Raw genomic sequence first — 12,975 nt, 5'->3', positions numbered from 1 at the left:
GGGAACAGCACAATTTCACATCAAATGCCCCAGGTCTCAGATCCACTTCACGCTCAAGCCCTGAGTAATGCCCACCGAGATCCTGGCCATCTCCTGGAGCTTGGGGAGAGATCAGGACACCACCTCCCCTCTGCGGGAGGGCCGGGCAGCCCAGACCCCTGCACAGCTTCCCGCAGACAGCCTTCCCCAACATTCCCGCTGTCCGGCCAGGCTGAGCCAAACTGGGAAGCAGAAGCCAAGTGCTGGGGCCAGGCAGGGAGCACAGGGTGCTTGGTGCTGCGGGGTGTCTGGGTGACATCTCCCGTGGTTCAGCACGGCTCCCAGGGGATCCGGCTCATCCCAGGGCTGGAGATTTATCGACTTGGGGATCTGCTGGCTCGGAGGACAGCTCACAGCCTGCTCCCAGGGGAGGGCTCTGGTGTTTTCTTAGGAGGTGTGGAGGGTTCGTGGAGGAGTTTCCTCCATCGCTGAGTGTTTGCTTAACCAAAATGGTCCCTGCTCATGCTGGGGCATCATTTTTCATGCGGGTCCCTGCTAGGGTGTAAGTGATACCCGCTCCTGTAGGAAAGGAGGAACCGAGGCCACTTCGGACCGTGTCCAGGGGGCTTCTCTGAGCCAAGCTGAGAGATGAAAGCTCAGTGTCAAAGGGAGGGAGGCCTGCAAAAATGCCTGCAGCAGCCAGGGAGCTCGGCCGGCTCTGACCGCAACATCTCCCCAGGGAAGGAAAGGACTCCCCAGGACATGCATCATACTAGCTGGAAGGGTCAGCCCAGCCCTGCCTCAGGAGTCCTTTTCATCCAGCCCTAGGTGGACAAGGATGGGTTGTGCTGGAAACGGGGTTGAAGAGCTGACCCCCCGGAGCGGTGCAGGGAGAGGTTGGGATTCAGCCCTCCCACCCCTGCCCTGCGGCAGGCAGGAATCACAGCAGTCAACACAGCTGTGATTTTATAACCACGCCAGACAAAAGTTGGCAAAGAAGCACCACTTAATCAAGCCAGATAAATGCTCCTTTTGATTGAGTTACCAAGTTAATAGATGACAGGGACACAAGAGAGAGATTTCTAGATGCTGTTAAACCATTTGACACTGTATCTCAGGAAATCTGACTCAGAAAATTCCTCCTAATTGGGTCTCAACCCTGTCACAGGATGGAAACCTGAAGGAAGGGTCATGCCAGTGAGGGGGCAAGGAATGCCAGGATGGGGGGAAGGGTCTAGATGGGAGCTGCTTTAGGCCTGATCTTACTTAACATCTTAATTGATGATCTGGAAGAAGGAAGTAAACAGCATGTTAATTCAATTCCTGGAGAAACTGAATTGGGAGGCAGGGCACGCAGCAGGCAGGGCAGAGTCTGAAGGCTGTGGAGGGGTCAGATGCGAGGGCAGCGATAGGATGGAGCCAGGCTGGATGAGAGAGGAGGTTGAGACTGAGGTTAGGCTCACTGGGGAGCAGGCACAGAGGGATGGCGGGACCTGACAGCCCACAAAGCAGTCCTGCCTCCCGGACCTGTCCTGCGGAGACTGTGGGATCCACATGTCGCACACAGCCTCCACGCCAGCCCCATGGTGTTGTGAGCCTGTCCCATGCTGGGGGGGTCTTACCTGGGGCACAGATTCCTGCTCCAGCTTCTCTGGCTCCCACATGAGTGTCAGCTCCGGCTTCCTCCCCACCTTCTGGAAGTGGAAACCCAGCAAGGGCAGTGCCTGCGGGCAGGGAGAGCATTGGGAACCGGCTGTGGCCCTGACAACATCCCCCCATTCAGCTCTCCTCCTCCACTTTGCCTGCGGATGGGGACGACGCTGCTTCTGCCCAGCACACTGTCTCTGCAGGTCTTTAACAACCGGGATGCAGCAGCCCGTGAGCCTGAGCCTAGCACGTAAATCAGGGGCTGCTGCGATACACAAACAGCCCATATATCACACTGTATGTCCTGTTTAAAGATGTCATTGTCAGCCATATAACCAGGTTATTAAGAGAAGATGCTGTCACTAACCGCAGGTGCTGGCCTACAGTGGTGCTGTCACAGCCCCAGATATACCGTTTGATTAAATGAAATGAAAACCAGCCTCTCTCCCTTTCCTCACTTCAGCCCCATGTTGGTCTCTGTCCCTCCAAATCTGCCTTTATTCCCTTTTAACTAGACTAGATCACCCCCAGCACAGAGAAGCTGGTCCTCAGAGATGGGGCTGCTCCAGACCAGGAAGGGGGAACCCCAGGAAGGCTCCCTCCCCTCCGGCCAGCCCGGCTTGGCGGCAGCTCTGCTGGCTGTGGAGCTGGCACAGAAGAGGGGCAGGACATGATACCAGGCTGCTGCAGCCCCCTCCGGGGAGGCAGCACTGTCGGTGTGAGGTACTTACGTTGCAGTAGATGCGCTTCTGGACTCCAAACTTCAGCACCAGGACATCAAAGGCCTCGTTCAGGACACCCATCACCATGGCCTCTGACTCCAGAGGACCGCACTCCTGCCAAGAGACAGGCTTGTCACTACCCCAGCGTCCCCCATCCAGCCATCCCCAGGGGCAGCCAGTGTCTCCAGGCCCTGGAGCAATGGTGGTGACAGTCACTCAGTGTGTCCTCTCTGTTTGCCTTCCTGCAGGCCAGCGGCAGCCACACTGCTCGGTGGTGTCTCGGCTGAGCCTTCATGGGGAAATCCAGAGATGGCCGGGGGGAAGATAGTCTTGACTCTTACCCTGACGAAGATGGCGAAGAAGAGGTCAGCGCTGAGCTCCTGCACCCTCTTGGAAGCCATCTTCCGGTCATTGCAGTGATCTGCCTGTCTCTGGATGGCCTCTTTCTCCATCTTGATGGGGGAGCTGGCACCTGGGAAGGGAACAAGTGACAATGATGTGCCCATGCTCCATCCTGCTCCAGAGCCAGATGTCCAGCTCACCTCCGTGTCCCTGTTATTCGAGGGTACCCACATGCCAGGGAGCTGCCCCATGGGACGCAGACTCCAAGCGCCCATCACCCATGGTGGGCAAGGTAGGAACCCTGTGCCGGGCACAGCCACCCCCTCCCCTCACAGCACCCAGAGCTGCTCTGCAAGCGGCCGGGCAGCACCCACCAAGCGAGGCAGAGAGGAGACGGTGCACGATGACATCAGCGTAGCGGCGGATGGGTGAGGTGAAGTGCGTGTAGAAGGGCACGTTCAGGGCGTAGTGGCGAAAGAGGGTCTCGTCCTCCAGGACACCGGTGCAGAAGTAGAGAGCCATCTGAAAGGGGTGAGAAGCAAGGGAAGGGGGTGAGCAAGGATGGTGGCAGGACCCTGCACGAGGCTGGAGGGGTCTGGGTCTGTGAGACAGAGCTCCAGCAGCCAATGGTCCTGCACCTGCTGCTCAGTTTTGGCTGTGCAGGGACAAGGCAGGTGCTTCAGGAACTCAGCACAGAGCAAAGGGGGCAAAGCCACTGCAGGGAGCTGCTGGCTGCCAGCTGGCCCAGGCTGGCCCCAAGGATCGCACCAAATTTTATGTCACATACAGGTTTAAGCAGCCTCTTGCTTCTGCTCAGGCCCTGGGGCTCATTCGCCATCCCCCCGTCTTCCAGCAGAGAGCCCAGCCTGTCCTGTGCCCACCGTCCCAACAAGGGGAGCAGAGCAGCTCCCGTACCAGGCTCTTTGGTTCTGGGTGCGGCTGCAGGCTCTGCACACCCATTGCCCCTGCCTGGAGAGCACCAGCAGCTGGGATGAGCAGCTCCTCCGGTCACCGAGGAGGAGGAGGCAGCCCCGCTGAGATCCCCATTGCTTCATCCCAAGATGGCAGCTGGGAAGCCGAGCGGCTGGACCGCCTGGCTAAACCAACACCCAGGCCGTGCTGCCCAGCAGCCTCTTCGGTGGGAACCTCTCCCGGCTGCTCTGCCCCTGTTATCCCACATGTTACAGCTTTTATTTTTACATCTGTGAAACACCAGCCCTCGGGGCTGGGAAAACAACAGGGCCTGAGCCCAGGCGGGGAGGGGAGGCTGTGCAGGTCAGGGGGGTTGCGGCGGGGTCACGGCACAGTGGCGATTGAACGAACCCATTTAAAAATAAGAGCAAGTGATTTAAAAAAAACAGGAGTAGCCAGCTCTGATTACAGAGCTGTCCTGGGATCCACGGTTTGGGCAGCTGTATCCTCCGTTCTCCAGCCCAGCGGCACAGCCAGCTCCTGCTGAGCAGCAACGCACTGATCCGGGCAAGTAAATAGAGCAGGTTAAAAAAAGCAGCATCGGTCCCGGCCTTATTATGAGACCCAAGAGCTGGGATAGGAGCTGTGGCGGCTGCCAATTTCCACAACCCAGAATTAAATTGTTTCTGATGGACTCTGTGAAGTACGGTCTCCACTCAATTAGCTCGGCTCCCACCGAACACGGCTCTGCACGGTCAGGCAGGGAGATGCGCCGAGCGCTGGAGGCTGCTGTGGGAGAAGATGAGTGCCCTTGTGCAGACAGACAGCATGGAATTACAGGGGGTTCACAGCACCCATGCCAGGTTCCTGGGCAAAAGGGGCAACAGTTCAGTGCAGGGCAACCCCTGCCTTGTTTTAAGTTAGAAAAGATGCTGAAGGTCGCGCGTTGCTTGCTGTTGCCTTGGGCATTTCTTCCTGATGGATGTGCTGGCCAAATCCAGATGCTGCTGGGTCCAGCAGAATTTCTGACACCCTGTTGGCAGCTCATGACCCTCACTGAGGTTGGCATCAGCTTGGGTACCACAGCAAAAATACCCCTCTGGGCCGCAGTAAGGTTACACACTGCAGGGAGTTCAGTCCAACACGTATCTGGTACCTGTCCTCGCCACCATGACATCAGCCTGGCATAAAGCAGATGTTTTCTCATTAACAGATTTGACTCACAAGTGGTCTCAAATCCCCAGGGTTTGCCGCAATTCCCAGAGAACTGCGAGGAGCCTGGAAATAAATCAGCCCCAGTCAACCAGGGGCAGCTTTTGCTCTCATGGACAGATTGAATTCCCGAGTGACTGAGCCCCTGAAAAATGGTATGTCGCTGCTCCTTCATCTGTTACGAGGCTCCTGGCACGGCAAGCCAGGCGCTCCCCCAGACACACATATTACCAGTTGCTTCCCGTCTCCCTCCTCCTCCGAGAGGCTGATGTCTTGACCATCCAGCATGCAGCGAAGATGGAAGATGCAGGCTTGGCGCGACCATGGGTTAAACCTGTGGGCAGCTCCTTTTAGCTGATTTAACTGCAGCCTTGTCCCTGAAACATCAGCTTTATCACTGGGAACTGAGATGTATGCAGGGATACGGGTGACGACTCCGTGCTCTGGGCCCAGACGGTCTCACCACGCCATCTGTCAGAGCGATTGCCCAGCCCTTGACACCGGCACGGGCCCCTGCGCGGCTGGGTTCTGCAGCTGCCAACGCTCAGATCTGTCCTCTCCCCAGTGAGGGACCATGGTGTCCAGGGACACCGGCAGGATGGGGCCGATTCTCCCATCTGCTCTAATACTGATGGCAGACAGCAAAAAATCCCCTTCCCAAGGAAAGCAGCTGTCTGCCCTTTCCGAGGGGCACTGACACGGCTTTGCACTACCCATCCTCTGCATTTAGCAGCAGGAACAACGGTGGGAATTGGAACTGCTCAGGATTTTAGGGAGCTGTGAGTCCACCCCGCAGCAAGTGTGGTCAAGGACCAGAGACCGCAGAGAGCAACACCGATATCTCTCGCCCCTGCAGCGCCACAGTCCTTCCTTATGGATCATATAGATCCATTGCTGCGAGCGCATCCTGGGTCGTATTGGAAAGTGGCCCTAAAGACAGGAGGGGAGCGTCTGCTCACCTGGCTGATGGCTTTGGGCTAGTCTAAAAATCCATTTACAAGCTAAACAACAGTTCAGCAAATGGCCAACGGCATAAGCTCACCCCAGGATCAAGACAGATTTCTGCTTCTTCTGGCTCACGCACCACTTCCAATAACGAGAGCGCCCATCACGTGCGGCAATACCATCCTGCCGGGGAACACCGACAGACAGAAAAGCCATCAGATGGGAACGCCGCTCGCCATTCAGACACAGGCTGCCCTGCAGGGCCGACGGGCTCAGCTGTAAACCGGGTTTTGCCTGTTACGGGAGCGTGCCAGTCAGCAGGTCTGCCAGGCCTGAGAGGACTGCACAGCACACCTGAACACCCAGGCACCTTGGTCTTCTGATGATGAAATGAGTCTAGTTCCTAGAAACCATGTCTCGTGGAATATCTGTTTTAAAATTTCCTCTTTCTTTTTCCTCAAACCATCTGGTATCTACTCTGCAGAAGACTTCATCCCCAAAACCTTGATACCTCTTTCATGTATGAATCTAACGTGTTTTGCAACCAATTCACACAGGGCTAAATCTTAACAAGAGTCACTGGGATGTATCTCAAAGTGCACCCACCACTTCTCAGACCACAGCCGCAGGAGACCACAGAGGCAAAATCCCAGCAAGTCAGTGGGTCCCAAAAAGCTCATCTCCTCCTTGGTGCCACTGCAGAACCAAGTTGTCTTCTCCTTGCTTATCCCTCTTGGCCCACATCTGGGCTTGCTCCATGTGCTGCTGCTGGCAAAGCCCAGGCTTGCACCACAGTCGGCAGGACCAGAGGGACCCCAGGGGATGCGTGTCACCGGTGTGTTCACTGTTAGCACCTTCCACCCAAAAAGGAAGATGTGACAGAAGGAAACAGGACAAGCCAAAGCAGGACACAGGATCTGGGACAACACAGCCAGCTCCAGAGGACACTCCCTGCACCTTACAAAGCAGCACTCCTGAGGTGGACACGTACAGGAGTGGGCGATTTACTGAATGGCTCCAGTCCCCAATCCCATTTCCAAGCAAGCATTAAGTCACCAAAGTACAGCAGGACTTCAGGCAACTGCTAATGAGTAAATGGAGCAAATAAGCTAGTTACAAGAATGACAGTCAAATGAGTGATGTTGGGAAGATGATTCATTCCTGCAGCGATAAGCAGGCCACAGTAAAGAGACCATTTCAGGACCGTGCCCCTTCTCCCTGTGGCATAGGGCTTCCCTCAGAAGAGGCTGTGCTATGCCCAGCTGCAAATGTAGAAAGACAGATGCTTCTCAAAAAACTTTTTTTTGATGGTGATAAGGATGCAAATAAGTATCCTGAGCTGCAGATGCACCAAACACAACAATCAGCTTCCATTGCAGAGACCTTCACAGACAATCTCTTGGTCTGGATGGAGACCAAAGGGTTTCCAGAGCTTCCCTGCTTCTAAGAGCATGTGCCTGGGTACAAGACTGTACTTATGGCCAGTCCCACACCCCTACATCATCCTCGCTCTTCATTCCTTCTTTGGACCAGTTTGGATACCATGATACAAGGGAATGGCACAAACATGAACCATGGAGCCCAACACCAACTCTTCATGGAGCAGGCTGGGTCCTTGTTAGTCTGCTAACTTCCCAACCAGTAGTAACAGGACACTGTGGGGGCTGAGGAGAGGCTCAGCCTGACCCTGCCATGCAGTGAAGCTCTGCGTGGGGCTGGAGGCACTCGGGGAAGCTGCTGGCAGCCCCACAGTACTACATTCAGTGCCCATTTGCTCTCCCTCTACATAATGACCGCCACGGTAATGCACAAGGGGCGAGGGTTGGAGGTGGAGTCACGGCAGGCAGCTGCAGCCGGACATGTCCGATAACACAGTGCTGTTCTCACCTGCATGGGCCTGGAGAACATGTTGGTCAGCACTTCTTTCCTGGCTTCGGAGTATTTGTCAGCTCCAAATGTTTCATTTAAGCTTTTCTGGAGGAGAAAAGAGAGAGAGCATTCAGTCTTGGCAAGCTATGGAGGTAGGGGGACCCAGGCAGACCTTACTGGGACAAACAGCAGCTCATCAGAGCCAAATTCCTTCTTTTCCCTGCAAATCCCCTCGTAAGCCAAAAAGCACACATGAAATTGGGCTTTGCTCTGGTCCCGGCAGCCCCGACAGGACTATACACACAGTCCCGAGCGCTGACCCACCTCCCGGGGTCAATGGCAGGGAGCACCCGGGGCACAGGGACCGCTGGCTCCATCCCCAGATGTGCAGCGTGCGAGGGTGCCTGTAGCCCCTCTCCTGATCTGTGCCTGGCTCCTCTCCAGCTCCTGAGAGCTTCAGTGCATGGACTAATGGGACTCTGGGGACGAGGTCACCGCCCGGGGCCAGCGGTGAGGAAGGGCTGGAGGGTTCAAAGTGCAGGAGAGGAGCTGAATGCGCAGCCCTGCGTCTGCTGACATAGCCTCGGCGCAGCCAGCAAACGGGGAAAGCAGTCCCAGCCGATGGAGGGGCGTGCAGGAGGCCAGCGGGGATGGGATTAACGGAGGATTATCCACAGTCCAGTTGCGGCGAGTAAAGAAAATCCTGGAACCTGTGCTGTGCTGTTCAGCTGGAGTTCAGCCTCAGGACACGCTCAGCGGAGGATCGGTCGGATACCTCCCATGCTGGCTGCGTCTGACCTTTCCCAGCACCGCTCTCCAGTCCTTCCCAGTCACCCTGCTCCCCACCCTGCCCTCCCTGAGACCTTCAGCAACCCAGACAGAAACACCCCCTTGCAGAGTGTTTCCTGCAGTACAGAGCAAGAGTCCTGCCCAGGACCCGCTGAGGAGGCAGAGAAAGGAAACGAGGGTGTCCCGGCGAGTGCCCCTGCACTGAAACATCCTTCCCATTGCAGAGAGGGCAGCACTGGGGTCACCTGCAAGGTCCTCATCACCCTGCTCTGGGCTCTGTGCACAACATCGGCTGACCAGGACAGGCTGGGCCACCCTCACTCAATGCTGGTGGGGTCAAGAGGAAGCGAGAGAGATGTTTTGTTTTCGCATGGGATAGTTGTCAGCTCTGCTTGGGCAGAGGGGGATAGGAAATAAACCACACGCTGCACCAAACATGCTATCGTGTAGCTGCCCCCGTGGCCCTGCTCCTCGCCAGGCTGGTGCACTCACATGCAGGGTCCCCGCGCTGCTGAAGTCGATGTCGAGGCCGACTTGGTTGCAAAACTCCATGAGGTCTTTCAGTAGCTTGGTCTGGGGTGGGGGGTGGCGGCGAAGCAGGGCCTGCTCAGGGAAGGAGCGGTAGATCTGATGGGCCACGGCCATGTTCGCGAGCAGCATGAACTCTTCCACCAGCCTGCAGCATGAGAAAAACAACCGCAGGCCCCAGTCAGAGAGGGGAGTCCCCTGGGAAACCAAGCCAGACCATAGTGAAGGGAACTAATATGACACAGGGGGACGGGGGAGCAGCTTGTAGTTGCTGTTATAAGCACAGATTAGATGTGAGACTGCAGCAAATCCCCCCCCAAATTCTCACTTTCTAGCTGAGGTTTCCCCCGGGACTCAGAGCACGTTGTCCTGCTGGTGCAGACAAGTAGAAGTCAGTGATAAATTGACAGCTTAAATTAGGATAAAATAATCTCCCTTTAGGTCATTTTATCTCCTGAAACACTCAACAAGCAAAACAAACGCTGTGCAAGAGATAGCATGGAAAACAAACACACACCGCTGTCTTCCTGGGCCAGAGAAAACAGCGTCTCGCTCGCTCCCCCATCCCGAGCTCGACATGTGTGGTCAAGCCCAGCCACTGAGCCCGGCCTTCACGCCAGGCTTCCACCCAGAGCAAGATGCAGCACAGCCTCCGGGCAGGGCAAGCCACCGGCGCAGCTCGCTGCGGCATCCAGGCAATGCAAGGACTCTGGGGGCTCCCCCGTGCAACCTGCAGACTGCTGGGGGCACCCCAGGCTGGGGTGAGCCCCCCCCCTTCCACCTCTGAATGTACATGCCTTGAATGGATATCTCCAGGGCTACGCGCTGCAAAGAAAAGCAATCCCAGTGCTAGAGATCATCTTTGGAGCATTATGGGTTGTGCTACCAGCTGTAGGGCTGTGCCACAGGAGACTTGTTTAACTGGGCTTAGATAAGCAGAGAGATGTGCTTAACTGGGCTTCCTGCTATTTGCTGCATGTATTCCCAGGGCTCCTAACTGGTGCTAATTGCCAAAAAAGATAATAGATTTACAGAAGTAACCTCATCCTCTGAGCAATGCCCGAGCGAGCTGTCACTGATTACGTTGGCTCAGTCCCGTTGCTCCTGCAGGCAAAGCAGCAATTTTGCAGGACTGGCTGGGGGACCCGGGCTGGAGCTGGTGGTCCTGCAGCTCCTGGCCCTGGCCATCGCTGGGTGAGATGTCCAGGGTGATGTGCTCCCGGGGTACTTGCTACAGCAGCAATGTGTTCCCAGCCTGGGAGTACTTGCCAAGAACTCGAAAGAGAAAGGAAATAAAGACAAGCCCAGAGGAGGAATAAGCACCTGACGGTGATAATCAGCAGTGGAAATGTTGATCTTTAATGGGAAGGAGCTCCCTTAATAAGAGCCTTGTGAGTTCTCCCAGAGCACGTTGTGCCAGAGGCAGGGAGGGCAGGAGGGACACCCTCGTGCATGGGCAGTGCGGGAAGGGATGGGGAGCAGCACAGCCTAAGTGGGGCCGGGCCACCCACCCTGTCCTGAGACACCTGCCGATGGGCAGATGCTACCAGAAGGCCAAGGGCTGGGCCAGTGGGTGGGCAGTGTGCCCGCAGCGTGCCCGCAGCCCGGCGTGGGAGCAGGGTCCGTACATGCTCCTGGCAGGTGACTTCCAAGAGGGTTGAGCCAAGCTGTTGCTGCTCCTGTGCAGCTAAGCCAGCAGATGGCAACATCGGTCCCTCTATGGCCACCGGCACTGGGGGGCTGTGGGACAGCATGGCCCAAGGGTGCTGGGCACCCTGGCTGTGCAGCACCCAGGGGTGGGAGGCAGGGAGCAGCACCCAGCGGGTTATGGCACGGCCATCCCCATCTCCTGGGTGTGGGTGGACCCACCGGCTCTCACCCAGCTGCCGTGCTTGCAGATGGCATGTGGGGAACGGTGGCCTGAGGACACGTGTGAGGCTGTGCCAGCCCTCACTCATACCTGGGAAGTCCTTTCTGCCCAAGCCAGCTCGCAGCAAGGCACAGCAAACAGCGTGGGCTGCAAAAGGCAGCGCCTCTCCTTCCCATGGGCTTTGGTGCAAAAGAAAAAGGGAGACATTTCCAGCACCAGCCCCAGCTACACAGATGCGCACATGGGCAAAGGCTGGCCATGGAGTCGCTCTGCCCCCCTCAAAACGTGGCCTCTATGGAGTGAGGTGTAAAACCATTTTTAAAGACAAATCAATAAACACCCATGAACAGCATCCCTTCTTCGTTACAGGCACAATGTGCTTATCTCATGTCCTAGAGACAAACACTGTGAGCGAGTGCTCAAGCAGCCCCTGCCGTTCTTGCTCCTGTTGCACACTAGAGTGTGAAACCTTTACCTCTTACCTCCAGCGACACTTTGGCCTGGATGCAATTTTCACCTGATTAAGTTCTGTATTTTGTTTTACTATTTTGGAGCTTGAGGCTTTTAAATTTTCCTGGGGATATTCTCGTTCTGATATTGCAGGAAGCACTGACCTGAAGGTAACACCTGAGCACCCTCCTGCCAGGGATGCTTGCTGCTTTGCTCTGCAAAACACCATCCTCTCTCCCTTCAACACATCCACACCTGGAGCACCAGCCCCCAGACAGCATCCAAGACAGTTCGCATCAAGACGAGGTACCCAGCACATGGTTGGATTGATCGCATGGGCAGGAAAATCTTATCAGGATGCACCCGGGAGTTTTGCACCCATGCAACGGTGCGCAGGATGTGACCACAGATATTCAGAGTTGAGAAGCTACTTGACTTGCTCACTCATGCAAAGGTAGGGGCAGGCTTTGAGGGACACAGCTGTAGTTTGGGCTTCCAAGGAGCAGATAATGCAGACGAGGTTGGACACTGCCCTGTATCCTGGGGGAAGAGAAGCCCCAGGGACCCGATGGGTCGGTTCATGTCAGCTCAGGTTAACGAACCACGGTGGCCCAGGAAGGCTCGCTGCCCTGTCAATTGATGCCAAAACACCCTGCAGAGACAGAGGGTCCTTCCCAGCTCTGGATCGCCCAGGGGTCACAGAGCTGCTCCTCACACGCACTCTGTTGCAGCAGCCCTGCAAGCATGAAAGGAATGAACAGCGCGGGGCTGCTCCGTGCTAACTCCTAGACAGGTGTGTTTCAAACATCGAGATATAGTCCCCAGGGAGAGGAAAGCAGCTTCCAGAAGGGACAGGTCACAGCTGGGCTAATCCAGAGCATGTGAGAGCCTGCCAGGGTCAGAGGGAATGGGCTGAGGACAGTGAAGGAGCTGGCACCTGCGCCCAGAGTTAAGCCAGGTCACCTCTTCTGCAGAGGAATGGGGTCTGTGGCTCAGGACACCAGGAGAGAGCCAAGATCTGCAACAAACAGCTTAACGTGGCGGTCTCACTGCACCTAAAAGGAAAACCATATTCCCAAGAGGGGCTCACACTGAGACTCACGGGATGTTAGAGACTCAAGAAGATGAGCCACGGCTGGGACAGCCCAACCACTGGCTTTGGGTGCTGAGGAGCAGGAGGACACACAAAGCTGCTGCCTTCCTCCTCTCCCCACGTGGCCTTTTAGCTAGCGTCCTCACCAGGGCTTCGACTCGGCAAGCACTACGCCACAGCTCGGAAAAAAGCAACGGATGCTGACTGAGGCAGGTGGGAGCGGAGGCTGGCTGGCAGTGGCTGGGGGCCAGACCAGCACCTAGCGCTGGTGTTACTGGGAGCCGCATGAAGCCCTGCTAACTCGTCATCAGGTTAAACGACAAGAGGGTTGTTCTTTTTTTTTTTTCTTTTTTCTTAAAACAGACTAGCTTGGAGTTTGGCTCGGTGCGGCTGGCAGACGGGAGTGCAAAGAAAAATATTTCATGGCTAAAAAAATGGAGACAGAAAGACTGGTCCATCTGAACGCGCGCTGAATGAATCCCATGTGAAATGCATTCTAATGCCATCGCTACAGTTTCCTCTGGATTAGCTGAGCTATCCTTGGCTCCCGGCTCCATAAAATCCCATAAACAATCTGATCTGAACTTTTGCCCTTTGTGTGCTGATGTGAGGTTTCC

At 56.0% G+C, this 12,975-nt stretch overlaps 1 protein-coding gene across 5 annotated transcripts in view; it reads right to left on the bottom strand.

Annotated features, from left to right (window-relative positions):
- The window catches only part of DIS3L2 (DIS3 like 3'-5' exoribonuclease 2), a 193,189-nt gene that overhangs the window by 1,746 nt on the left and 178,468 nt on the right, over positions 1 to 12,975 (bottom strand). For 4 of the 5 annotated variants that reach the window (XM_054834804.1, XM_054834806.1, XM_054834807.1 and 1 more), the window contains 6 exons: positions 8,910 to 9,093; positions 7,647 to 7,733; positions 3,065 to 3,212; positions 2,690 to 2,820; positions 2,358 to 2,462; positions 1,602 to 1,703 (listed from right to left, as the gene is read on the bottom strand). In XM_054834804.1, coding sequence (XP_054690779.1) covers positions 1,602 to 1,703; positions 2,358 to 2,462; positions 2,690 to 2,820; positions 3,065 to 3,212; positions 7,647 to 7,733; positions 8,910 to 9,093 — 757 coding nt within the window. Of the gene's footprint in view, positions 1 to 1,601; positions 1,704 to 2,357; positions 2,463 to 2,689; positions 2,821 to 3,064; positions 3,213 to 7,646; positions 7,734 to 8,909; positions 9,094 to 12,975 lie in introns of those variants that run through there. The other variant, XR_008578235.1, reaches the window with a different exon arrangement.

Source organism: Grus americana, chromosome 9, assembly GCF_028858705.1.
Source record: "Grus americana isolate bGruAme1 chromosome 9, bGruAme1.mat, whole genome shotgun sequence".
NCBI lineage: Eukaryota > Metazoa > Chordata > Aves > Gruiformes > Gruidae > Grus > Grus americana.
The sequence above is the reverse complement of the archived record's forward strand: the minus strand, read 5'-3'. Positions and strand labels throughout refer to the sequence as shown.